Source organism: Clupea harengus, chromosome 23 (genome assembly GCF_900700415.2).
Source record: "Clupea harengus chromosome 23, Ch_v2.0.2, whole genome shotgun sequence".
In the NCBI taxonomy this organism is placed as follows: Eukaryota; Metazoa; Chordata; class Actinopteri; order Clupeiformes; family Clupeidae; genus Clupea; species Clupea harengus.
This window is the reverse complement of record NC_045174.1, coordinates 11831460-11859366: the sequence shown is the minus strand read 5'-3', so window position 1 is coordinate 11859366 and position 27907 is coordinate 11831460. Positions and strand designations below refer to the sequence as shown.

General features: G+C 42.5%; 1 protein-coding gene across 4 annotated transcripts; it reads left to right on the top strand.

Moving 5' to 3' along the window:
* LOC105910183 (signal transducer and activator of transcription 5B-like) lies at positions 1-26236 on the top strand. Of its 4 annotated transcripts, none has more exons than XM_031560660.2 (19): positions 1-156; positions 2800-2946; positions 3212-3368; positions 11165-11254; positions 11636-11810; positions 11953-12083; positions 12223-12374; positions 12602-12757; positions 13166-13345; positions 13895-13982; positions 20072-20194; positions 21807-21899; positions 22133-22339; positions 22603-22697; positions 22782-22924; positions 23255-23410; positions 23652-23706; positions 23838-23945; positions 24147-26236. In XM_031560660.2, exons 2-19 carry the CDS (start codon positions 2867-2869, stop codon positions 24268-24270), a joined length of 2313 nt encoding a protein of 770 aa, XP_031416520.1. In that variant the 5' UTR covers positions 1-156; positions 2800-2866; the 3' UTR covers positions 24271-26236. The 4 variants fall into 4 exon arrangements, with proteins under 4 accessions (XP_031416520.1, XP_031416518.1, XP_031416519.1 ...); XM_031560658.2 differs by having other exon boundaries at positions 4-156; positions 2800-2930; XM_031560659.2 differs by lacking the exon at positions 1-156 and adding an exon at positions 234-478.
* Positions 26237-27907: the final 1671 nt, after the last annotated feature.

The window sequence follows — 27907 nt, the reverse complement described above, 5'->3', positions numbered from 1 at the left end:
TAGTAAAGGCTTCTAATTAATAAGCCACGGTGCGAATCCCATAGTGAGACACCTCACTCATGCTATCAAAGAACTAATGTTAAACAAGTGACATGTGAAGTCCTGTAGAGGAAGAACACCCCAAAACTACCCGACGACGTTTTAAAACATTGAACGGTGGGTGTGCACTTAGCTAGATGGCGTGAATTGTTGCAAACACACACACACTCACAGAAAGCATTCTGAAGCCTAGTTGGCGTCCACGTGATAGTACACTGGGCTATGTTTCTTCTGTTTGTTCCAAAATCTGCGAAGAAGCAGCGGCAGATTTTGAGTGTGGGAGTAGCCCATATGGGAGGAACCCGGTCGTAAATCCAGTGGCAACGCAATGTATTGCTAGCTTGCCATCTCTGTTGGCGTAAACAGGAGTTCTCAGATTGATGCTACTTTTAAACACGTTCATGGTATAACACCGTTAGCAGAAGACGCAATCTTTCAGGTAACTACTTGAGAGTAGTCTTGGATCATTGATGAAAGATGTTTTATGTTGACAGTAGCTAAAAATACACTAGAGGTATGCTTTCTTAGCATTGCGCTGCTAGCTAACTAATCTAAATCCAACGCAAGGGTTAATTCACAGCCTCTTGCATTCTCCTATCTTAAGTTAATCAGTTTCGCCAACGTTGGGAATTAGCGACAAAGTGTGTTTTGCATTTCCAGTCGTTTGCTGCCGAAAGCTGTTTAAAAGCGCTGCCACTTTTGATTAGCAAGGAAATGTCACTTGCTTGCAACATGCACGCACGCTAACTAATGTTAGCCATTTCCTTGATTTTTGAAACCCCAAGATGGCATTAGCTAACTTAATGCATTCACATGAAAGTAATTATGGGCCCTGTTACAACATGTGTAAACATAGCCAATGACGGTTTTATGAATTTCGTTGCTGAAAAGAAGTGAACGGTCATGCAAAGTGTTGTGCAATTCATATCCCTTGGGATGCTAGCTAGCTAACTAGCATCTTAGATGAAGTACCATAGCATGCTCTTGGTTTGTGAAACTTTTGCGCTATAAACGATTTTAGAGAAAATATATGTCTGTCTGTCCGAATGTATTTCATATAGTCAAACGCTTGGATGAGTGCACCTTAAACGTATAATATATCGTAGAGTTGTAAGGCAACTTGCTGGCTCGATACACATCACAGTTTTGCGTTAGCTGCCAGACGAGGCGAAATGCAACAAGTGACCGAGTAGAACATACATATTTAGCACAGAGTTGGTTATAGTATGGCAACGTTCGCTACATTAGCTCATTTATGTGGCTAGGATAACTAACAGGTAGTTGAAAACGAAACTAACAGAAAGGCCTCTTGAACTTAACTTGGCGAATCCTTCCTAGCCACATGCCTCACGTATATATGCTGATGTAGTGTTACAAGTAACGTTAAATAGTTAACAAGTAATACATTAAACATAGTTCAGTAATGCTGTATGCATTTTGTTTTATTTTTCTGTTTGTTGTGTTAGAGTGTTTCATTCAATTGGTTTATGTTTTTCAGACGATGAAAACGCTTAAAACAGATAAACACATAGAATATACAGATCGAAGACCTAATGCTCTTATATTTTGAACAAATGATCAACTATAAATTATCCTTTTTATTAGTATTTTACTGATTGTATTGCATTAAACTATCTGTGTGTAGTGCCATCCGAAGCATGAGCGTCATGAAGCAAACATACTTTGAAAAGCCATCATCTGTCCTCCTTTTGGCTGATGCTCTCTCTTAGCCCTTTCCATTTCCTTGATGGTCCATGGGTATTACATGAGTGAAAAAATTGCCAAACATTGGTTGCATCCAAGGCTACACCCATAGACTTGCAGTTAATCATGATAAGAACACCATTACACCCTCATTAAATTACTCACCTAGTTTTAGCAGCATCATCACTGTCTCTGTGTGGCCATGTGGCTTGTCTGTTGGGGTTGGTATCACTCTAGGCTATATTTGTTTGGTAATTCCAGAGATATTAGTGCTATACTGACAGCCATGAAATCATTCAAGGGCAAATGATTGTACCTGCCATTTTAGTTGTTTGTCATTGATTAGTGTGATGCTCTTGGTTTTGACTAAATAGTTCATATTGCTGGTTTGGTATTGTCATCTGACATTGCTCAGGCTTGGCTTTTGGTGCATTGATGGGCTTGTCCGCTTGTTTGGTGCACTGACGGGCAACGAGGCTTGTCCCAAACACATTGAGTGAAAGATCCAGACTCCGCATTTGTGATAATCCAGAAATGGTTCTGCTAAACTCTTCAGTCAACATAAAGGACACTTGTGGACAAAGTTCAGAAAGCGGGTTCACATTTCAGTATCAGACCTTGCCCTGTCACAGGAGGTCTGTGAGCAGAAGGAGATGGAAACTTTTGTTGATTCATTGCTGTTAATAAATTAATTGGGCTATTAACAGTGAATAATGACCATTTACTTGGCAAGAATGTGCTCACGGCAAATTCTGTCTCGCATGAAAGTGGGAACCTTGTTTCTATTTCCCCAATGAAATGCATTCCCCTCGTTCTTTCTATGCCTGTTTTTGGCAAGCCCTTGGTTACATAAGACGTTGCAGATGAGTGTGGTAAATCTTTTATGTTTTCCGTCTGGGCCAATAGCCCTTGTTCTCTCTGTTAAATACGCCTGACTCCTCTGTTCCTTTCCCTCTCACTCCACCTTTCTTTTCCATCACTTCCTCCTCTAATACGTCTACTTTTCTTCTCTCAACCTTTTTTCTCTCACTCTTTGTCATGCCCTCCCTCTGTTAGGAGATGGCGTTGTGGGCGCAGACACAGCAGCTTCAGGGGGAGGCTTTGCACCAGATGCAGTCTCTCTATGACCAGCACTTCCCCATCGAGGTCCGCCACTACCTGGCCCAGTGGATCGAGGCTCAGCCCTGGTGAGAGAGGCGCTGAGTGAGTGGGGGGGTTTGAAGAAGAATGTAAGGTAGTTGTAGCAAGACTGCAAATCCCCTATGTAGCAGTAAAACCCAAGACTTGTGCCAGCTGTATTTCCTGCAGCAAGCACCTCAAGGGACCCTCAGAGAGCATGGTGATAAGGAGAGATCTGTTTCTGTATTATATAGTTTACTACTTAACCAGGTTACATTCTTTGTGAGTAGTTATTTTAATCTGGTGTGCGTACACAAGCATATGTGGGAATGTGTGTTTTCCTTCCTAGGGATGCTGTTGACCATGAAAACACACAGGAGGAGTTCAAAGCCAAGCGCTTGTTGGAAAGTCTGATTCAGGAGCTGCAGAAGAGGGCAGAGCATACGGTGGGAGAGGATGGTTTCCTGCTCAAGATCAAACTGGGCCACTACGCCACCCAGCTTCAGGTACGCTGAACAGCACATGCACAGCTTCCAGTAGCTAGTAGTGTATACTTGCAAAAGCATATTGTCATTATTATTAGCTGTAGTAAGTAAAGACTTTCTTCCTCTATAGGGAAGAAAGGGTTTCTGAAAATTATAAATTGAGAAGTGGTTGTAGTATTTGTGGCATGGGATGTTATGTGGAATCTTTCATGGCATTGAGAACCCTTCCGCTGATGATAATTGTGATTGTGAAAGTGATCTAAAAAAGTAAATTTTCTAACATGAAAGTGATCACTTTATTTACTTCCTCTAGACCTCCATAAACATTATTTAAATGACATCAAGCATCATGTTTTTTTCCATTATGTCTGGATGGAATTATTGTTCTGAGATTAGGGGTTAAGGCTGGGTAATAGATCAAATTAATTTGATTAATTCAAGTTTTTCATCAAGATTAGTGCTTCCTCTGCGGTCACTCAAACGTCAGTGCCAGCACTTCTCTGGAGTTGCCATAGAGTTATGAAGAGTTTTATCCTACAAACAGTAGGTTTTTGCTTCTTCCTGTGAGCTCGGAGTTTGTACAAGCCATCGCTACAATAACACAATCTATCCTAATTCTGCTCTGACCAGCTAGCATTTCAGCGAGCCTACGAAAGCCTAGCAAGCCAACGCCAGCTAAAGCTTAAAGTTTGACTACTTCACAGCGAGTCACCACAACATCGTAGCAAATACAAATCCATAAAATCAAGCTTTGCCTCCCGTCTGATATCGCCACGATGCCCACCCTCAGTGGTGCACCTGGATGCGACTCCTGCCTCCTGCTCAGACAGAACGTAGTGGAACTTGAAGTCAGGTTAACGAACCTCTACCAGATCAAGATGGATGAGCAGTTAATTGACTCCATTGTCTCTGTGGGTCCCCCTCGCTCATACATGCACACTGGACATCTTGATTCCACTCTGCCCTGCGTGAATCCTAACTCAGACCCCAACATCGCTCCCTGGCCACTACTGGGGACCAAGCCCACCCTGCCGCCGGCGAGCTCCACTCCTCACCAGCCTGAGCCATGGCGAACAGCTGGCAGAAGCAAGCGTCACGGAAGGCGGTCTGGACGACACACAGAGCCAGGCCAGCCCTTGCAACTGGGAAACCGCTACACCACACTGGTGGATGAAGAGGAGCCCCCTCCACTTGATGACATCCCTCCTCAGCCCCCCTAGATGACATCCCCCCTGTGACCCCCCCTGTAGACCGGCTCCAACGCAACACCGGCATCGTACCGTCATCCAACATCGCCCACACCCCCCTGCCTCCCATCCCGGGCCCTCCACACAGTCGGCACCCCCTCGACGACTTCTCCCGCTTGACACGACAACCTCCACCCTGGTCATTGGCAGCTCCATGGTCAGAGATGTCTACATCCCCCCTTCACCTAGTGGTCCCTGCAAGGTTCACTGCTTCCCTGGAGCCAGGGTCTGTGATATTCACCGTAGACTCCCAAGCATCCTCGTCCTGAAGGCGGACTTCACAGCTCTCCTCACTGCCCTCATGGACACAGGAAGATGGATCGTCATCTCTGGGCCTCTCCCTACCAGAGAGGTGCTGAGAGATGGTCCAGACTATTCAACCTCCTGCGCCTCACTAAACATTAACTTTGTTAACAACTAGGGATGCACCGATACCGATACCAGTATCTTCGTTAAAATACTCGTACTCGTACTCGTTTTTGAATTGCCGATACCAAGCACCGATACCACTCATCAGTATTTCACTGCATCAAACTGGCCGGGCTATGCTGACACAAAATGTGATTGATTTGTCCTACCTGTCCTACCACTCTCTGCCAGACTAGTAAGTAGCTTTTTTGCCGTCTTGTGTTGCATTTGCTTGATGTTTGACTGTGTTAGGAAAGTTTGTCATAGTGTCAAAGTATTTCAGTATACAGGTTTCGCTAAATTTAGCTGCTAGCATCTCGTTAGCGATTAGCAATTCCGTTGTGCTGCCTTAACGGCGATTTGGGCTCATTTTAAGATAAATGACGACGACAGGAGTAAGGCACAGTGTAAGATCTGCACTGCTACGGTGTCGAGGGGCGGAAAGGAAAGTACTTTGTTTAACACAAGCAATTTGATTAAACATCTGAAGACGCACCATAGTGCTAAGGACACAGAGTTCACTGATGCTAGTGGCGCAAGACCGAAGCAACCAATCTTAACTGACGTCTTGCAAAAGAAAAAAACGCGCACGCACACACAGAGAGAGAGAGGTAGAGAGAAAGACTGTGCCACATAGGTTAAGTGATTGTTTGTGTACTTGAGCAGGAGATTCTTCTGATCCTTTTGTAACTGAAATGTGCTCTTGTGCTAATCCAGTAATAGTTATGTTCACTTTTTGTTAAGCAGACTGTGTTGTTAACTATGCAGCAAATTGAATTGCCTTTATCTGGTTATATTTGCATTTTGTCTAATGTGGTGATATTGTCTGTTTGAAGGCTTTTTTTGTGTGTTAAAACCAGAAAGCTCTGTTTATTTTTGGCTTCGGATAGCCTTCTGTTCATTTTGTACTATAGGCTTGACATAATCTGCAGAGGATAAAATAAAATCTGCCTCCAAATTAATTGCACTTTCATGGAGACCAAATCTAAGAAGTATCGGTACTCGGTATAGGCAAGTACACAAATAAAAATACTCGTACTCGTATCGGTTTGTAAAAAAGTGGTATCGGTGCATCCCTATTAACAACTACGACCTGTTCTGGGAGAGACCCAGCCTGCTGAAGCACGAAGTGGAGCCAGTCTGCTCTCGGGCAACATTAGGACCACCCTAAGGCATTGACATCCTGTAGAAAACATCACAGAGCATCTCTTTCGATGCTTTTGCCTCGTTTGGATATCATGCCATAGTTCTAAAGTGCCAGCCTCCTGTTCTGACAGTAACTGTGTATAGGCCACCCAAGCAATGTCCCACTTTTCTAACAGATTTTTCAGAACTACTCTCCATTATCCACACAAACTACAATAAGATTATTATCACTGGTGATTTTAACATACAGTACATCTGGATAATGGGAACGACTCAAAGACCAGGGATTTTATGAATCTCTTGAATTCCATGGACTTTACTCAACACATTACTGAACCCACACACAACCTTGGCCATACCCTTGATCTAGTGATTACAAAGGGTCTTACAACTGTTATATCGTCTATCTGTGACCTTGCTCTTTCTGACCACTTTTGTATTTTCTTTACAGTACTGGTACCTAAAGTTAAAAATAGTGCTGAATGTGTTATTAAAACGTTAAAATTAAAATTAGAAACGTTATCTTAACTCTGTAGCAGCTGAGAATTTCAAAGTGATGATGAACATAACTAGTACAAAAACCCCAGAGGCGGGGCCATCGTGTGTTAATGATCTAGTAACTACACTCAATACAAAATTAAGGACAGCACTTGACTCTGTCGCACCTTTGAAACTAAAAAAGGTTTTAGCTAAACAAAAAGCAGAGAAATGCTAAGAAATTAGGAAATAATTCAACTTAAGAGATCTTACAGAAGGTCTGAGCGTACATGGAGAAAGACCAAGCTACAGGTCCATCTTGATATTTTTAAGGAATATCTTTCAGTCTTTAATAAAGCAATAAGAAATGCTAAGAAGGATAATTTCTCGAAAATTGATATCTATAAATTCTAACAATTCTAGGGTGCTCTTTTCAACAATTGACAGCCTTATAAATCCTGCACCCAAAGTAGATGATAGTCTCTTTTCCACCTCCAAATGTGCGGAATTTGCAGCAGGCTTCAGAGATAAGATAACGAACATTAGGATGAGTATTGTTCAGGAAATACCAAATGTCTTGTTTTCTGATCCCCTTCCACCATGTTATAACAGTATCAGCTTTTTTGCACTGGCTGATACAGAAATGCTGAGCAATGTAGTGTCACAACTAGATAGATAGATAGATGGATACTTTATTAATCCCGAAGGAAATTTAGGTCATCCAGTAGCTTATACACTTAACTTAACTCACAAACATACATACACAAATCACAGTAGAAAAAAACAATACACATAGGGAAAAACATGTTCACAGGGAGTGGGGTGTATACAGATATTATACAGATATTACAGTGTGCATTGATTGTGTCAGTGTTGATGTCCACAAGGAAAGTAGTGCAAAGAGTGCAGAGAGATAGTGTTCATGTGCTTGTGTGGATAGTGCAAAGATAGAGTACTTGTGCTTGTGTGTGTGAGGATAGTGCAAAGTGATATAAATAGTAAAGACTGTGCAATGGGCTAGTATAGCCAGTAAAAGAGTAAAAAGATAAAAAGATGGACAGTGGGATGGAAAAATTAAGAGCTGAGGAGGGGAGACTGAGGAAGACTCATGCAGAGAAGTCCATCTCCCTCCCCCTCCCCTTCTGTGTGGCATTAAAAAGCTGGATGGCCCTGGGGACAAAGGACTTTCTCAGCCTGTCCGATGAGCATGACAGTGACAGGAGTCTGCCACTGAAAATGCTCCTCTGTCCGTTAATAGTACTGTGAAGTGGGTGGTGGTCATTGTCCAAGATGGTCAACACTGGCTGTGGTCAGAGCAGGGGGGAGGGGTGGGGTGGTTGTGGCATGCAGAGAGCAGTTAGCAGCTGATGCAGGAATAGGTGTTAGACAGTCATTAACACCTGGAGCTGTGTTGTCAAACCTGTTGTAGAAGTGGTTAAACTGGTTTGCCCTCACCACATCCCCCTCAACAGTGCTGCTGCTCTTCTTGCAGCCTGTGATGGTTTTCATTCCATCCCACACCTCTCTCATGTTGTTTTCCTGCAGCTTCTGCTCCACCTTCCTTCTGTATGAGTCCTTTGCCTCTCTCAGCATGGTCTTCAGCTCTCCCTGTACGCGCTTCCGCTCTGCCTGGTCCCCCTCTTTGAATGCCCTCTTTTTCATGTTGAGGAGATGTTTAACATTAGAGGTAATCCAGGGCTTGTTGTTAGGGAAGCAGCGCACTGTTTTAGTGGGAGCGACAATGTCCATACAGAAGTTCAGGTAGTCAGTAGTGCAGTGTGTGACCCCATCAATGTCCTCTCCAAAAGAGTCCTGCAGCACACTCCAGTCAGTTGACTCAAAGCAGTCCCTGAGGGCATCCTCTGCCTCAGGAGTCCATTTCCTGAAGGAGCGCGTGGTGGTTGGTTGCCTGCGCACTTTTGGTGTGTATTTGGGTTGTAGGAAAACCAAATTGTGATCTGATTTCCCTAAGGGAGGAAGTGGTGTGGCTTTGTATGCATCCCTCACGTTAGCATACATTAGGTCAATTGTCCTGTTCTTTCTTGTTGGGCAAGACACAAACTGGTGAAAAGCAGGCAGAGTTGAGTCCAGGGTAACATGATTAAAGTCCCCCGAAATTGCAATGAAGGCTTCAGGATGTTGAGTTTGGAGCCCAGCGATAACGGAGTAGATGGTGTCGCACGCGACTTCGACCGTAGCTCGTGGAAGGATGTAAACACAAACAACAATGGCGTGCGAGAATTCCCTAGGCATGTAATACGGACGGAGGCTAACGGCTAACACTTCAATGTCTGGGCAACAGATGGTCTCTTTAACAGTCACATGCCCTGGGTTGCACCACCTAATGTTGACATAAAGTGCAAGCCCCCCACCTTTCCGTTTGCCACTTAGCTTAAGGTCTCTGTCCGCTCTCACCGTAGTAAAGCCGGGTAGCTCCACGTTGAGGTCCGGAATGTTGCTGGTTAGCCAGGTTTCCGTGAGGCACAGTAAGCTGCACTCTCTGTACAACTTCACGTTCATCACCAAGGCTGCCAGCTCATCTGTCTTGTTGGCCAACGAGTTTACATTCCCCATCACAAACGAAGGAATAGCTGGTTTAAACCTCCACCGCTTCTGCAGGAGCCTAGCCTTCACCAACGCCCCAGCTCTGCTTCCACGGTAGCGTCTCACCAGCTCCTCCGGTATGGGGTAAACTTTGCCGGCATGATTTCTTGTCCGCAGTGCGAACAGCTGATCCCTCATGTAAACAAAGTACTGACTGCCCTGTTGCAGTCGATTCGTAAGTGTATCCATAGGATATAAAGATATCTACACAGTGCCTATGAAAAGCAAAGTGTAAACAAGGACTAACAAACTTTAAAAAGCTAAAAAAAGACTCGAGACAACGGAGCTACGTGGAAAGGCTGCCACTCACGTCGGCGCCGGATGAAGTAGTTTACATGCCCTCTTGATCCCATTCCCACCACATTTTTTAAGAACATCTTTAACTCTGTGTCTAAGGACAGCCTAGCCATTGTAAGCTGTTCCCTGCTTACAAGCATTTTGCCATCAGAACTTAAAACTGCCCTGGTGAGACCCCTGAAGAAAAGCCATTTAGACTCCTCAGTCCCTTGCAATTTTAGACCCATCTCCAACCTTCCCTTTCTAAGCAAATTGCAAAATAAGCAAACAATTGTCTTTAAACAGTTAAATAATTTCCTAGATGCTAACTGTGCCTTTGACACTTTCCAATCTAGTTCCAATCATAGCCCAGAAAAGGCATTAGTCAAGGTTGTAAATTACCTCAGGATTAATGCTGACTCCAAAAAACTATATGTCCTGGCCCTTCTGGATCTGAGCGCAGCCTTTGACACTGTCGATCATGATATCCTTATTGATAAACTTGAACATTTTTGTATGACCTGTGGGGTCCCTCAAGGATCCATTTTAGGGCCCTTACTTTTCAGTCTATACATGTCACCCCTTGGTAGTGTTATTAAGGAGACACAACATCAATTACCATAGCTGTGCATATGACACCCAGCTCTATATTTCTGTAACACCCAACAACTACAGCTATATTGGTTGCTTGGTAAATTGCATTTCTGATATAAATGTATAGATGTTACAAAACTTTCTCTAGCTCAACCAAGATAAAACAGAGGTATTAGTCATTGGTGAAAAAGCCGAAAGAGAGAAACTATCTGCACATTTAAAAACAAAAAGCCATTAGTCAATTACAAACAATACAGAATGCAGCAGCACGAGTCCTCACTAAAACAAGACGGAGGGCGCACATCACACCAGTATTCAAATCACTGCACTGGTTACCTGTTAGTTTTTCAATAGATTTCAAGATTCTCTTACTAGTTTATAAATCACTCCATAGTCATGCACCTGAATATATAACAGACATGCTCTCAAGGTACACACCCAGTACATCCCTGAGGTCTTCTGGCATTGAACTCCTAACAGTTCCAAAAGCCAGGACAAAGAGACATGAGGAAAGCAGCTTTTAGTTTCTATGCCCTCAGCCTTTGGAATGCTCTGCTGGAATATCTAAGAATGGCTGGAAACGGTGGAAACTTTTAAACATGCACTTAAGACATACCTCTTTAATCTCGCCTGCATGTTAGCCAGTGCTCTACAGTCCCTCGAGAGATGAGAGAATACGTCTGGGGTCTGCCCATCATCTTTGCAAGTCCTCGATATATGGGGCTGTCGGGGGAACTTTTAAGAAAGCTCTTTGAGGAGTTACCTGGACAGGTGTTGCGTCCAACCCCAGACGTGCCAAAGCCATCTTTATAGCAGGCCTGACTAACCTCTGGATAGTCTCTGAGCCCTCCGGTGACCTGTGGCTCATTTCCTGGAAGTTGGGGTCAGAGGAGTGGGAGCTCTCATCTGTGTCTGTTTTTGGACATCAACTTTACCCTTTTTTTGCATGTAACTACTCCTCATGAATGTTTGGAATGCAATGTTTACTACCATGCATAAAGTCAGCTGTAAGTTTGTAATTGGCATTAACGGTTATTTGACCGGTCAGTATGATTTGCTTTCTAGAACACGTATGACCGCTGTCCCCTGGAGCTCGTTCGCTGCATCAAGCACATCCTGTGCACGGAGGAGAGACTGGTGCAGGCTACTAATAATGTGAGTAAGAGTGGCACATACATGTATGCACATGCATTCAACACACTAATGCATTGGTTACACAGTACATTCACACATTGTTAACCACTCAGTTGCATGCAGAGTAGGACTTGAGCCGTGAGCGAATAATGTATATGTAATGCAGAAAAATATTTTTTTTAAATGTTTATGTTCTCATACGTTCAGCACACACATTCTGCTAATGCATATACATACATATACACACACACACACACACACGTCTGTATGTACCATACGGCGCAGAGGCATGCATCATCCTTACAATCATTATATCATTCTGAGCTCCTCACTACAAGTAGCTTTCTGTGTGAAACCTCGTGGTTGATCTGGGCCTGTGTTGCTCTTCCTCTGTCTGGTTAGGTGAACTCTAGCAGGGGTGGGGTGGTGGACAGCACATCTCAAAAGTACCAGCAGATCAACCAGACGTTTGAGGAGTTGCGTGTGATGACTCAGGACACGGAGAACGAGCTGCGCAAGCTTCAGCACAGCCAGGAGTACTTCATCATTCAGTACCAAGAGAGCCTGCGGATACAGGGTAACACGCACATGCATATATAGTCACATTTCAATGAACTCACTGGTTGCAAAATGATCCACCATTTTCAAATTTGAGCTCTATCCCTGTTCCATCTGTCTGTCTCTCATTTACCCTGCTCCACTCCACTCTCTCTCTCCAGCTCAGCTGACTAATCTGTCCACCCTCAACCCGGCTGAGCGCGTGCAGAGAGAGACGACCCTGCAGAGCAAGCGCACCACGCTGGAAGGCTGGCTCACGCGCGAGGCCAACACGCTGCAGAAGTTCCGACAGGTACGGCACGCCTGTCACACACGCCTGTCACACACGCAGACAAGCACATCATCACAGAGACTTGCCTGAGCAGAGGTAAGGGTGGAGTTCAGTTTCAAAGAGATACTGTAATTCCGATGACTCCCTTTGTCTGTCTTAGGACCTGGCTGAGAAGCAGCAGAACACGCTGGCTCTGTTACGGAAACAGCAGACGGTGGTTCTAGACGACGAGCTGATTCAGTGGAAGAGACGTCAGCAGCTTGCCGGGAACGGCGGACCTGCAGAGGGCGGACTAGATGTACTGCAGTCCTGGTATGCAGACAGACATGTGGGCACAAGATGCATGTTCTTAGCAAAGCAGTGTTTGCTTTTCCACAGTCTCGTATGCACATAGGAATAGATTGGCCAACCATGGTCCATATTGAAGTGATAAATGAATTTAGATGCAGATTGATATAAGGAGATGAAAACGTATTCAATTTAATTATGTTGTCGGTAATTTAATGTCTGTGTGTGTGAATGGCTCGGTGTGTGTGTAGGTGTGAGAAGCTTGCTGACATGATCTGGCAGAATCGTCAGCAAATCCGGCGGGTGGAGCATCTGACCCAGCAGCTACCCATCCCAGGGCCCACTGAGGACCTCCTCAAGGAACTCAACGCCACCATCACTGACATCATATCCGCTTTAGTCACCAGGTGTGTGTGTGTGTGTGTGTGTGTGTGTGTGTGTGTGTGTGTGTGCATGGCCATATTTATAGTCTCAGGTTTCATTGTCCATCTCTACATTTACATTTACATTTAGTCATTTAGCAGACGCTTTTATCCAAAGCGACTTACAAGGATGTATTCACATTTTTTTTTTACACTGATGGCACACTGCACATCAGGAGCAATTAGGGGTTCAGTGTCTTGCTCAAGGACGCTTCGACAGGGAATCGAACTAACAACCTTCTGATTACTAAACGACTTCTCTACCTCCTGTACCACTGCCGCCCCATATCATGTTCGTAAAATGTGTATTTTGGCTTCAGCTGTTGCAGGAACAGAACAGACTAACAGTAGCAGTTGTTTGGTTCTAAGTTGGATGTGCATGTGTGTCTGCAGCACCTTCATCATAGAGAAGCAGCCTCCTCAGGTCCTGAAGACTCAGACCAAGTTTGCAGCCACAGTGCGGCTGCTGGTGGGGGGCAAACTCAACGTGCACATGAACCCCCCGCAGGTCAAGGCCACCATCATCAATGAGCAGCAGGCCAAAGCTCTGCTCAAGAACGAGAGCACCAGAAAGTGAGCTCATGCATACTCTGACCTATTGTATTGACTCCTGAATTGCTCAGTGTTGCTTAATAAGTCATACAGATCTGATGGAGCCAGGATGCGGGTTGTTATCAATTGAACTGCACTATAGCTGCTGCTTATGCCCAACATTTTCAGTTATTTAATAAAGACTAGTTATACAATCATCTATTTAAAGCTTTTAAAGCAGTTGGATTTTGTGTGTTCTGTAGTGATGATGGTAAGCAGCTCCCCATGCCTTTTTTGTTTAGATGTATAGTCAGCCTATAGAGAACTTAACCTTGTGTAAGTTCTCTACAGGCCTTACACATGTGCAGGTCTTTATTCTGTGAGTTCATTCACAACCTCTTATCCTGTTTTATGTCTGCACAACCCACATGAAAAACCAGCAGGATCTGTCTGACAAGGTTTTTTTTTAATAGTCCCTGACTTCCAAGAAAAATTCTAAGATGGCTGCAGCAGCTAAATCAAAGCTCTCTACCATATGGTGTAGCTTAGGGTCTTTTTTCTGTAAACAAAAGCGCATCATGTGTGTTTCAGTGACAGCAGTGGGGAGATCCTGAATAATAACTGTGTGATGGAGTACCACCAGACCACAGGCACCCTCAGCGCACACTTCAGAAACATGGTAAGCTGTCCAAGTGAACCTCCCGCCCGAATCGTACGATTCCTCTTTCCAGAATTCCCTTATTACTACTTTCCTCTTGGAAGCTCATTGATGAGCAACTCTGAATATACAACATCAATATACAGTGGGGAAAATAAGTATTTGAACCCCCGCCGATTTCGCAAGTTTGGCCACTTGCAAAGAAATGTGTGATCTTTAATTGTAATAGTAGGTGTATTTTAACAGTGAGAAACAGAATATCAACAAAAAAATCCAGAAAACTGCATTTTATAACATTTATGACTTAATTTGCATTTGATGCAGAAAATAAGTATTTGAAACCCTAGCAAAACATGACTTAGTACTTGGTGGAATAACCCTTGTTGGCAAGCACAGACGTCAGACTTTTCTTGCAGTTGGTCACCAGGTTTACACACATCTCAGGAGGGATTTTGGTCCACTCCTCTTTGCAGATCCTCTCCAAATCCTTAAGGTTGCGTTTTCAATGGGAGGGAATGAGGGAATGAGGTTCAAGCCCAATATTCCACATTACATGGCCCCATCCATAGTCCCCTCGATGCAGTGGAGTCGTCCTGTACCCTTGGCAGAGAAACAGCTCCAAAGCATAATGTTTCCACCTCCATGCTTGACGGTGGGGATGGTGTCATATTCAGCATTCTTACCCCTCCAAACGCGGCAAGTCGAGTTGATGCCAAAGAGCTTGATTTTGGTCTCATCTGACCATATCCTGTCTCCCAATCCTCCTTAGAATCATTCAAGTGTTCATTGGCAAACTTCAGACGGCCCTGTACATGTGCTTCCTTGAGCAGGGGGACCTTGCGAGTTCTGCAGTACTTCAAACCATTACCTTCTGGCCTTTGAGAGAAAAACTGCACGAGTTAAACATTACAAAAAAAATGAGACACCCGGCGGTTTTGTTAGTCATGATAGGAGATGAAGAACTGAAGTTCTCTACTGTGCATGAAGCAAAGCTTGAACTCGGTAAAAGATACCCATCAATCTCGGATTAATGGGAACAAATAACCTGATTGATCTGTAGGAGTTGAACTCTTCTTTTTTTTTTTCTCTTTCTCATTTGCTTTCTCCTTTTGGATATACGGTGCTGACCAGCGGAAATATAACTTTGCTTATCCCTTCATGGAGCAACTAATATCTCAGGGATCATGTTCACCTCGAGACTTCCTTAAAAAATACTGACAATATTTGATGCTTTATTTTCTACCTTTTCCGTTATTCCATGAAGCCAAGATAAGAGACTTGAGGTACTTATTGGACTGAACAAATACCTGCTGAAAATGTTAAAAGAAAAGGAAGAGGAAAACGTAGCTATGTTGGTTTTTTTTCAAATTCTCTCTCTCTCTCTCTCTCATCCCTGTGCGTGTGCTGTGTGTGAGGCTGCTTATGGTTGTGTATATATGTATTCGTGTAGGCCTATGGAGGATTGTTGGTGTATGGGTGCGTGTGTGAGAGTAAGTTTGGATGTGTGAGTGTGGGGAGTGCGGGAGGGGGTGTGTGGTGAGGGGATGAGCTGGAGGAGGGGGTTTGTTAATTAAATGTGCTACCACAGGGTACCAGGAACATTAAGCATGGGAATAATAAACTAGATTTTGTACATTTATTTGTTAATTAAGGTATGCATAGATCAATGCCCAACGCATACAACCGTTACTCCATGGCTCAGGAAAAGCTGTCTGAAAACCTTCTGAATACAATTCAGGTTTCAACGTGGAATGTTAACGGGCTACAGGAAGGTACTAAAAAACACAAAGTTTTGTACTACTTAGGGAAATTGTCTTCCGACATCGTTTTTCTTCAGGAGCTCCACTTTAAAACAGGGCAGATAGAGTTTCTTAAAAGGCAATGGGTGGGGGAGGCCTTTGAGGCAACACTCTCGTCTAGGAGTAGAGGGGTGGGGATTCTTATAAACAAAAGGTTACCGTTTAAATTATTGTCACAAGCCGCTGATAAATATGGCAGATATTTAGTACTCAGGTGTGAAATATTAGGAGAGCTGTACACACTTATTAATATCTATAAACCCCCAATATCAGATTTGAACTTTCTAAATAAGATACAGTCGGTATTAGACAGAGCGCCAACAGGTATAATAATTCTGGGGGGGGGATCTGAACAATATATTCAGTTCTAAGGACAGTTCAACACCAACCAGGAAGGTAAAACCACCAAATACACTCCTAAACTTCCTCTCTACAAATGACCTTCAGGATATCTGGAGGACTTTGCACCCTAATACCTTAGACTATACGTACCTCTCACACTCTCAGAACAGCTATAGTCGTATCGACTACTTATTCATCTCAAAGAAGCACCTGGACATGGTTCTATCAAGCAAAATTAATGATATTGTAATATCTGATCATGCCATTGTTTCATTCACATTGTCCCCAAAAGAAAATGTAATATCTAACAGAACATGGAGAATGAATAGGAAATATTTGCTTGATATGGACTTTATGAGGTGTATAAATAGCAACATTGACTTATTTATCGAGATAAATGTGACCAGAGCGGATCCTCAAGACAAACCTGATATTGGTGTAATCTGGGATACCTTCAAAGCATATATTAGGGGTATTATGATAAGCTATGCAGCAAGGGAAAAAAAAGAATTGGACAAGGAATTAAATATAATAAAACATGAAATAAAATACCTTCAAAGAGCACATAAAACCCAAACTAATAGCAAAGGTTACAAGGAACTACAGGAAGCAAAATTAAAATTAGATAGCCTCTTAATTAAAAAAGCAGATGACTACAAATATAACTCAACAAAAATAAATTACATTGCGGCCAATATGTCAGGTAAACATCTGAGCTCCTTAATAAAGAGAGTTTTGAAAAGACAACCAATTACCCTAAAAGATGAAACCTTAAGCAAAACCCACATAAACAATCAAGACATAAACGACAAATTCAGAATGTTTTATGAGAAACTTTATACTTCTGAGGTTAAAGACCAAGATCCTCTTCCCTTTTTAAATTCAGTAAATCTTAAACAGTTATCCTATGAACAAAAAGAGGAACTAAATAGAGACATTTCCAGTACAGAAATACAATCTGCCATGAAGAAATTTCCCTTAAAGAAAGCTCCAGGTATGGATGGCTTACCTATAGAGTTCTACTCAACATTTTGGAATAAAATAGATCCCCTATTTATAGAGTTGATACAGACAGCACAAAAAAGTTAATCATCTCTGTTATACCAAAACCAGGAAAGAAAGGTGAAACACAGGGCTGGAAATTGGCACCCGCCAAGCGCCAATGGCGTGTAGATTTTTGGGCTGGCGACTAAATTGTGTCCGATGCCCCGCCACTTGGCTAATGACATTGCGGAGTACAGCGCCCGACTACCGCGCAAGTCGTGGTTAAAAATAGCTTGCAACGCCAACACGAACAGTGGGAGAGAGTTCTAAGAATTTCTATACAACTATAACAATTTGCACGCGAATACAAAGTTCTAATATTTTGCCCGCGAATACAAAGTTCAAACAGACTAACTTACTTTACCAGACGCAAGTTAACGCAGATAAACGAAAGCTAAATGTCTCAATAATGTGGCGATTCATTGCTGGTGCATCACCTTCAGCAAAGGTAAACGTCAGTGGGCGTCAACCGGTCTGCTGTCAGCTAGAATCCAGAAGTTCGTTGTCTCTGAATGATGTTAGCAGCAGCTAAGCAGCTAGCTATCCTAGCCTGTCACCCTACTGGATCCATCATTAAGATAAGTTTTATACTTCCTTGTCAGGCTGACAAGAAAATCAACTATCGATAATATGATTTTGAGCTTGTCTCCACTATTGTTGTGCAATGATATCCCCTGTCCTCCCGTCTCCCGAGAAGTTAAGCTAACTAATGTTTGCGTGCTAGCTATCGTTAGCTAGCATGGGGAGTTGCCATTGACTAGCGAGCTACAAACGTCAGCCAACAATGCAAAATCAAATGATATGACAGAAACAACGTCAATACCAGGCTGTTCAGTTACATTACAGGGAAACCAGCCATCAAGTACATGGAATTGTGTTGTATTATTGTCAACACAAGTTTTTTGTTTTATTTTTCGTTTCAGGCTCTGGGCTCTGTAAAGCGCCTTGAGACAATTGTACTGTTCTGGGGCTATATAAATAACATTGAATTGAATTCATAAATTATTTAAAAAAGTAAAATGAGTTGATTTTGTTTAATCCATTCTGATTAACAATGATATTAATTACATAGGTAAAAGTCAAACAATGTCAGAGTAGGTCTGAAATGCCAGGTTTAATTTTGGCCGGTAGAAAATATGATTGGCTGGTCATTTTTTTCATCTACCAGCCATTTTGGCTGGTAAGCCAAAAAGTTAATTTCGAGCCCTGGTGAAACACCTTCTGACTATAGGCCAATACGTTTAATTAATTGTGATAAGAAGATCATTACTAAAATATTAAACAATAGACTGTTACAGATTCTACCTAGTCTAATCCATCACGACCAAGCCGGGTTTATACAACATCGGGACCTAAGAACCAATACCAGAACATCTATTACGCTGGTACAATATGCAAAGAAGTACAATAAGGATTTGTCATTATTAGCAGTAGATGCAGAAAAGGCTTTATACCCAACCAGTTGGCAGATACTTTTCTGTTCCTTAATCTTTAAAAAACTGATCTTGCAACACTGGAAAAATAAAGAGGCACCTGCATTCGAAAAATAGAAATCCTTAATGAAATACTACTTGAGCATTGAAAAAGCATTGTCAGAGGACCAAAATAAAAAGAAACAATTTGATAGCCAATGGAGCTCTATCTATAACGCACTTTAGCTAACGCTGCCCAAGCAATAGACAATAGCACCCATTCGTTTTTTTTTGTTTTTTTTTGCTTTATTCATGTATGTATGTATGTATGTACTTATTTAAAATGTTGGATGAGTGTGGATGAGTACTATGTATTAAGGGGATGGGGATGGGGGAGGGGGAGGGAAAGGTCTGGGAGGGGGTTAGTGGGTTGGGGAGGGTGTGGGATAGGGGGCTTGATGAGAGGGAGATAAGGTAGAACTGAAACTAAGGTAGAACTGAAGGGGTGGGGATAGTTGGGGCCACCTTTGCTGAATGGTGTGGGAAGCATTCATTATTAGAAGATAGCTAAAAATTATGGTTTTGTTTGTAAAACTGCATGCTTCCCCAAATTATTTGTGACTATTGTACATTTTGGTAACCTACCAAATTTTCTGTTACCTTCATACCAAATAAAATTAATTATGAAAAAAAAAAAAAAAAAAAAAGTTCTTCAAACCATTACGGCGTAGTGTGTTGCCAATGGTTTTCTTGGTGACTGTGGTCCCAGCTGCCTTGAGATCATTCACAAGCTCCCCCTGTATAGTTCTGGGGTTATTCTGCACCTTTCGGATGATCACCGATACCGCATGAGGGGATATCTTGCAAGGAGCCCCAGACCTAGAGCGATGGACAGTTGTTTGGTGTTGCTTCCATTTACGAATAATCGCACCAATAGTTGTCTGCTTCTCACCAAGCTGCTCGCCGATGGTTTTGTAACCCATTCCAGCCTTGTGCAGGTCTACAATCTTATCTCTGACGTCCTTGGTCAACTCTTTGGTCTTGCCCATGGTGGTGAGGTTGAAGGTGTGAAGTTTGATTCTTTGGACAGGTTTCTTTTATACACATCACCAGTTGAGATCAGGTGTACCTTGTTAGGCCTAATGAGGGGCACTTAACTGGTCATTGGGAGCCAGAATTCTTGCTGTTTCCTTGGGGGTTCAAATAAAGTCATAAATGTTATAAAATTCAGTTTTCTGGATTTGTTTGTTGATATTCTATTTCTCACTGTTAAAATACACCTACCATTACAATTATAGATCACACATTTATTTGCAAGTGGCCAAACTTGCGAAATCGGCAGGGGTTCAAATACTTATTTTCCCCACTGTATGTGTTTGCTATTGACACGACATAAGTCATCAATCATGTGTCTGCAGGATGGAGTAAATCATAGGGTGGCCCCACCCCCCACCCCACCCCACCTGTTGCAATCTGTATGTTTTTTTATGTGAGGTGTTGGTTTCTCTTTCAGTCTCTGAAACGTATAAAACGGTCGGACAGGCGTGGGACTGAGTCCGTGACTGAGGAGAAATTTACGATTCTGTTTGAGTCACAGTTCAGCGTGGGGGGAAATGAACTCGTCTTTCATGTCAAGGTAAGTCTCACACACACACACTCACATGCACTCTGAGAGACAGTCACTCGGTGTGTAGTGTGTTTTCATTAGTACACAAAGTACTTGTAAAAGGAACCCAATAGTGTTAACAAACTTAAACAAAGGGTTAAATAATGCTAAATAATAAAGGCTAAATGTATAGCTGATAAGTCAACGACCAGATCTCTACATTATCTGTGACTATGTCTATCTCAGGGTCCTGTGTTTGTCAATACAATATGTGTTCTCCCCTTTCTCTCTGTTCTAATTGAGGTGTGACCTGTATATGCACAACACCATTTGGCTGTGTGTGTGTGTGTGTGTGTGTGTGTGTGTGAGAGAGAGAAAGAGAGAGTTGTGAGGTTGAGGTGGCATAGTGAAAAAGGGATTATTGTTTTTTTAAAGCGTATTCATGCTCATTTTATTTATGGCTCTTGAGCCTTCAGAATTAAAATAAAGCTCTCGCATGGGGTTGGAATTCGTAATGCCTTCAGGATTTGAACCTCAGCTTTCAAAATAAAGCCACTCAAGAATGCAAAGACTCCAAGACATTATTGTTCTGATTTTGATGTTTTTATGTATGTACACAACCGTTCAAACCGGCATGGCTTCCACGAAAATCCATATTGTTGTCCATCAAACAGGATGTTAAATTAATCGAAAATGTAGCCAAGATATTGACGAACTTAGGAATGATGATTTCCCCTTGAAATAATGAGAATTCTCCTGCATCAGAGAATTCTCCTGCATTACAGCTCGATTGCTTCTTCCCTAAAAAAGGTCTTTTAATATAATAATATAATATATTATAATATAATTTGGAGCAATGCTTTGTATTAATAATAATTTGGAGCAATGTCTTGTTGTAGGATAAAATTGACTTCAGTCAAGTACCGTCCACAGGGTACCATAATGGCATGACGATGGAGTTCTAGCCTTCCTTCTTAAAGATTGATTTTACTCTGTACAAATTACGTACAAATGACATACTTTACCCGCACCAAAGCAGCCCCAGACCACATTCCCTCTCCCGTGATTGAGACATAGGGTCCAGCACCTCTCCAGCTGCTTTCCATTTGTTGCGCTCCTCACAAAGTTTCTTCTGTGATCCTCCTATGTGAAGTGAAGCACCTCACTTTTTAGATTGGTCTGTTTGCAACATTTTTCTATCATCTTCCAACCGGTATCTTTTTCCTTTTGCCTATTTCAGCTTTTGAGCTTTTTCCTTCCATCGGCCATCGGTCTCAAATATGGCAGTTTCATGGCAATTTCCTGCATGGAGTAGCCTTCTTTTTTCTTTCTTTTTTAGAACAACAATAGACTTATGTGTTTCTGCAGAAAACTCTTTCCTTTTGACCATTTTAAGACTATAATCCACAAGTGCTGATTCCATTCAAAATCTGCTGTAATAATCCATTACAACATTAACAATGCCCACGCTACATACATGGTAGATTTTAGGTTATTAAAATAGAAAAAAAAGTAATTTTCTTTCAGAAACAAGGACATTTCTTACGGATTCCAAACCTTTGAACAGTATTGTATGTGTGTATATATACAGTGTGTGTGTATTCATTCATTCATTCATTTATTTATTTATTTATTTATTTAGACTTTGTCTTTGCCTGTGGTGGTGATTGTTCATGGAAGTCAAGACAACAATGCTACAGCCACCGTGCTTTGGGACAATGCTTTTTCTGAGCCGGTAAGTGTGTGTGTGTTTTACAGATGTCTCTTATTCTGTTTCCTTGAACATAGGAAAACCCCTCTATGTAAATATCTGCAGTGGCTTTGGCTCAGGACATGTCTGTGTGGTCACTTCTTCATGGAATGATGAATTTGGTAAAGCAGGGTGTAGTTTTCCATCCCCAGATGGCATGCATGGGCTGATGTATCTTTATGCAGCAGCTGTGGCATCACACTGTGTTCCTCTGACAGGGAAGGGTGCCCTTCGTGGTGCCTGACAAGGTGTTGTGGCCACAACTCTGTGAGGCTCTGAACATGAAGTATATAGCGGAAATGCAGAGCAGCCGGGGCCTGTCGGAGGAGAACCTGGTCTTCCTGGCTCAGAAGGGCTTCAACAGCGCGAGTGTCAACGCAGAGGACTACCGCAACATGAACATGAGCTGGTCCCAGTTCAACCGGGTAGGACACTTGATGAAGCCTTCTTCCATCACCTGTTATCATGGACAGGAGCTGTGTTTGAACATAGAATAATACACTAATACAACAACTGCATGTCTGTGTCCCTTTTAACATCACATTGAAATGCAGCCATAAACACAACCTCTTAGACATTTACATTAAATACATTTAGATACAGTTTGATATGAGGAGATGAAAACGTATTCAATGGTTTAATTATTTTGTTGGTAATTTAATTTACGTGTGTGCGTCTGTGTGTGTAGGAGAGTTTACAAGGCCGGAACTTCACCTTCTGGCAGTGGTTTGATGGCGTAATGGAGCTGATGAAGAAACACTTGAAGGCCCACTGGAATGATGGGTAACAATGATGACTCCTTACTGAATCTGTAAGCTCAGCCAACGATTGCAGTCACTAAGTGTGTGTTTGTGTGTGTGCGCATAGGGCAATCCTCGGCTTTGTAAACAAGCAGCAAGCACAGGACATGCTGATGTCCAAACCCAACGGTACCTTCCTCCTGCGCTTTAGTGACTCTGAGATCGGGGGCATCACCATCGCGTGGGTGGCAGAGAACCCCAACAAATCTGGTGAGGGACTCACTCTTTTCCTCACGCTGTTCCTGTGCACCGCACAACCCCTTACCCCTGTTTCCTGTCAAGGCCGAATTTTCTGATTTCAAGAGAAATTAATGCAAGAGATTAGTAGTGTGGCAGATAACTGGGGTCCAATGTAGGAATGTAGAAGGTGTAGTCAGCTGCAAACCGCTATGATGGTGCATCCAAGAGTGTGGCCCAGTAAGGGTATATAAGAGAGTGAGTGTTCTGACATTCATTTGGAATTAGAGGAGTGTAAGAAATTGTGGAGTTTTATTTATTTTTATTTTTATTTATTTTGGAGTTGTTTATTTTGTGTGGCAGGTGAGAGGATGGTGTGGAATCTGATGCCCTTCACCAGTAAAGACTTCTCCATCCGCTCCCTGGCTGACCGCATCAGTGATCTCAACCACCTGCTTTTCCTCTACCCTGCCCAGCCCAAAGATGAGGTCTTCTCCAGATACTGCACACCTCCTCTGTGTAAGCTCCCCTGATACACACACACACACACACACACACACACACACACACACACACACACACACACACACACACACACACACACACACACTGTCATATGTTTTCACCCTTTCTTTAATGATGATGATTAGGTTCTTGTGATCATTTGATAATTTGTTACCTATACCTGAAATGGTGGCAGACTATGTATTTGTTATATATAATGTAACCTTTTGCTTAATTTTCTTTCTTTTTTCTCTAGCAAAGGCAGTAGATGGCTATGTCAAACCAGAGATCAAACAAGTCGTCAAAGTGGAGTAAGTCGCCTCATGTTTATCCACACTCACATGGACTGCTCTGTAGAACTGCATATGTGTGTACAAATGAAGCTATACGGTTCAGGGTCTGTGAATGAATCCCAATGTCTGAAACTGTCTTTGCTCCCCAGGTTCTCGTCCCCTAACCCTGAGCCGCCTCCTGGCACTCCCTCCTTCATGGACCACACAGTCTCTCCCACCATTAGCCAGCCACAGACCTTTAACCTCTACCCACCAGTGTAAGTAGAGAAAGACCTGCGTTGCTGCAGGTGATTGTGGCATCTGATTGTGGCTGCCCATGTTCAAAGGAGCACTTGGGTTCGAATAATTCTTTAACCTTTCTCCATTTAATTCGTCTGTTTTTTTTTATTCTTTTATTCTGTTTTACGCTTGTCTGTGTGTTAATATTGCGTGTCTCTGCTTGTGGTGTGGGCCCTCAGGAGTGACTCTATGCTGGATGCAGACGGGGACTTTGACCTGGACGAGACCATGGATATGGCACGGCAGGTGGAGGAGTTCCTGAGGCAGCCCATGGAGACTCGCTGGGGAGGGCAGCAGTCTTGACCCTATGCTAACACACCCACGTCCACACATCAGCACCACGCACATACATGCATCGCCCCACTGTCAACCCCAACCGTCTTCCTCTACTGAAAGACCTGTTTTACCTACATCCACTGACTGACTCACATCCTAGTCCTGTCCTGTGCACATCACACCACACAATCTCCTTAAACACTCTTCCTTTCTCTACCCATTTACCCCACCCACTCCTTGAGTAATCAGTGTCCAGTCCTCCTCTCCTGTCCCCTCTCCTCTCTACAACACAACTCACGCAATTGGCTGTTTCCATTGGAATTCCAATTGTTTTTCTTCTGTTGTTTTGATGTGCTATGAGATCCTATGTAATGGTGGAGAACTGGTGTAATGATCTCTGGTTTGTTGCAATGACTTTGACAGTGATGTCATGAAAAGGGAAAACAACAAAAGGAGACAAGACCTTGAGGACCACGCTACCTTCAGGAGTCAACATGCCTTTAAAGTTAGTTACATTGCTAGGATCAACAAACGTGTATGCTATGCAACACCATTTATATTTACAGCTGGGCTGGTACTTATCTGTGTAGTCATCCACCTCAGTCATCGCCGCCATATTGCCAATAACAGTTTGCCTCATCTCCATTTCACCTCCATTTTAAACTCAAATCTGGAGCAACTCAAAACTTAGCACTTCCCTCTTTCTCTTAACAGAGTATTAGTTTTTATCTCAAGTACCACTTCATATAGTCCAGAGCTCTTCCTCTCTCTTCACCTCTTCCTGTGTGCCTTGAGAACGTAAGTTTGTCAAATACCAAAACCAAAGTCTAGTTTTCTGATAACTGCCCGTTACATGTGTCCGTTTCTCAGAGTACTCGGCATTGTTCAGTAGAAAAATATCCTTTAACTATTTTTGAAATAAATTCCAGTTTGTTTCACGATTGGATACGATTGGAGTGGAGAGTAGTGCAACATCTCCCTCCAGAGGCCGGAAGGTGCAGACCTATGGCTTTCCCTGCCTGGTGTTGACCCACAAGAATCTACACCTAGTTTGTGCTGGAGTTGTGTCCCAGATAGGCTTGGATACCAGTACCATTAATTATAAGCTGCACCACCAGCTCTTCACGCAAATGACCAGTCATTGGCTAGATGGTGTGTTCCACTAGGAGCAGTCCATTGGCTAGATGGTGTGTTCCACTAGGAGCAGTCCATTGGCTAGATGGTGTGTTCCACTAGGAGCAGTCCATTGGCTAGATGGTGTGTTCCACTAGGAGCAGTCCATTGGCTAGATGGTGTGTTCCACTAGGAACAGTCCATTGCAGCAGCAGTGCCACTGGGTAAAGCTGTGCTCAAAGCTAATGCCTGCCACCTGTGCTTTATATGTTCCCAGCCCACTACGCAAGGTGCACAATCAGAGTAATCAAATAACTGAACTTATTGTTATGACAACCAATTATTTAATAATTGTGAACATATTTAATGTGTCTCTCAGCCCCAAGTTTTCTGTGATGTTCTGATTCTGTCTCATCTTTCCTGTTGTACTGTACTCCGCTCTTTCCTTTCCTTGAACTGGAATTGTTTATTTCTTATGAACACACCATTCCTTGATATGTCCCGCTTGTGTGGGTCATCTGTGGTTCGCCCCCCTTACGGTTACGGTTTTCAAACTCACCGCTTGTATACACCTCAGGACAATGCTGATGACCAACGTGGATGTAAGATACATTTCCCCCAAAAAGTTACTCTATTAGCTCAGTGCTATCTATATGAAATAATTGTACCTATTGAAATCATATTTTACTAACACAATGCCTTTTACAATAGTGATAACTGTTTTTATGGTTGAAAAAGTCAATCAGATCAGATGGCTGTTTTATTCTTTTGGGAGAATGTTGTTTTCTCCATTGTTTTGTACGTCATTGTTTGTATCCTTTGTAACAGTTTTTATGTTGTTTTTGTCAGAACATCGTGAATTATATCAGAGATTGTGTTATCATTTTGTTGATTGGTTTACTCCCATCATGTGAAAATTGTGTAATTAGTTGCTTATTTGGTGTTGTATATTAGTTTTCTCCGCCACCTTACAAAAGTTTTATAGATATTTTATCAGACATTCAGCACAGAGTTCTGAAGTTACCCTCATTAATGTAGATGATTTGGATATAATGTTTTTGTCTTTCGGACACGTCCAAGTACAGTCTTTGTCTTTGATCAGTCTAGGCAATTATTCAAGTCATTTTTCTAAGTAGTTTCCTGTTTGTGCTTTCCTCCATTATTTGTTGCTGTCAAGGAATGATGTCCTCTGTAGGTACAGTTGGAACTCAACAGATGAGTTTGTTCATTTTGTGATTCAAACAGAATTTGTAAGTGAAATGTAAGCCGTTCTATAAAGTTGCACCTCTCCTCCAAGAACTTCATGCAAATGTAACCTGATATGCCCCGTAAATCGTTTGAAGTGCGACTTCATGAAGGATGGGTGTTTCTCAAAGTTAAGGATGCTTCCTTGGTAGGACAGGTCCTTGCAAGTAGGGTCCTTCAGAGGCTAGGAAACACATCGGAACAGTGCTTCGGCCGTATTTGATGATGTAGCATCCTTGAAACACAACCATCAAGGATCCTTCCTTGATTTCCTTGAAACACCCATTGCTGTTCTGATGCTGCTAGTCCTTTGTTCAGAGAATTTTCAAGGATGCATTTGGAGTATCCTCAGTGTTCTTAAAGTACCCGCAGTCTTATGAGCACGTACCAAAGCGTGTTTTATTTATTTATTTATAATAATTTTAGTAGCACAGAATTGGATGGACACCTGCACACTCGCTAGACTGTCCCATTGTTCTCTGAATGCTAAGAAGGTGTCTTGCCTAGCCTCTGAAGGACTTCCCAGACACCCACTGTCTTTGCAGTTTTTAGTGTTAGCATTTTAATACTTCCTGGTTCCAAAGTAAAAATCCCTATGGAAAAATAAACGGGGTTTCGCAAAATCGACAAAAATAAGGTGGTGAAACAATGCCAGGAAAAAACCTTGGCAAACCATTTGGTGAGTTAAAATGTAGTTATAAGTTGGTCTTTTGTTGTTAACTGTTGTCCTGCTTTGTAAAAAATAAAGCTGTTGCAACCAGTTAACTAAAGCAGTAAAAAGAGGGCCTAGATCCTGTCGCTTGCCTGAAGCAGCATGTGGGACTCTAGAGAGGTATGAATGGCTACAGACAGCTCTCAACTCATTCTTTAGAAACTGAAGGTTTAAAGCTCTAGCAACTAAAACATCTGATTTATTCTATTAAATAGATTTAGGCTATCAAATCATTAGGTAGACTACTCGGTGCTTACTAAAGATATCTGTGTGGTGGTTGGGAGAACACTTGTGATCCACGATCGGTAAAGCTAACTATGGTTAGCTACGTTTTTCGCTGTAAGTAGAGGGATAGCAACAGTCATTTCAGAGCTCTAATGGGTCTGAAGTTTATAAGGAGATGACATACACATGCATTTTATTGAAGAGAATCGAAAAGGGGTTTCTCAAGCAGTTATTTAACTACCGTGGGCGTTATTTTGTGAATTTTTCGAAGCCCCCTTCAGAATCTGTCATGGTTTTTTTTATCACAAATCAGAACTTGCAAAAATGCTAATCCACAGCATGCATAGTGACGATTATCACTTGCACACT

What these genes read in the sequence shown, in the direction of transcription:
- LOC105910183 (XM_031560658.2), top strand. Translation starts at nt 2,803, where the DNA reads ATGGCGTTGTGGGCGCAGACACAGCAGCTTCAGGGGGAGGCTTTGCAC. An exon ending in CTAGATGTACTGCAGTCCTG is followed by an intron (nt 12,375 to 12,601) that starts GTATGCAGACAG and finishes GTGTGTGTGTAG; the next exon opens with GTGTGAGAAGCTTGCTGACA. An exon ending in ACAATGCTTTTTCTGAGCCG is followed by an intron (nt 21,900 to 22,132) that starts GTAAGTGTGTGT and finishes TTCCTCTGACAG; the next exon opens with GGAAGGGTGCCCTTCGTGGT.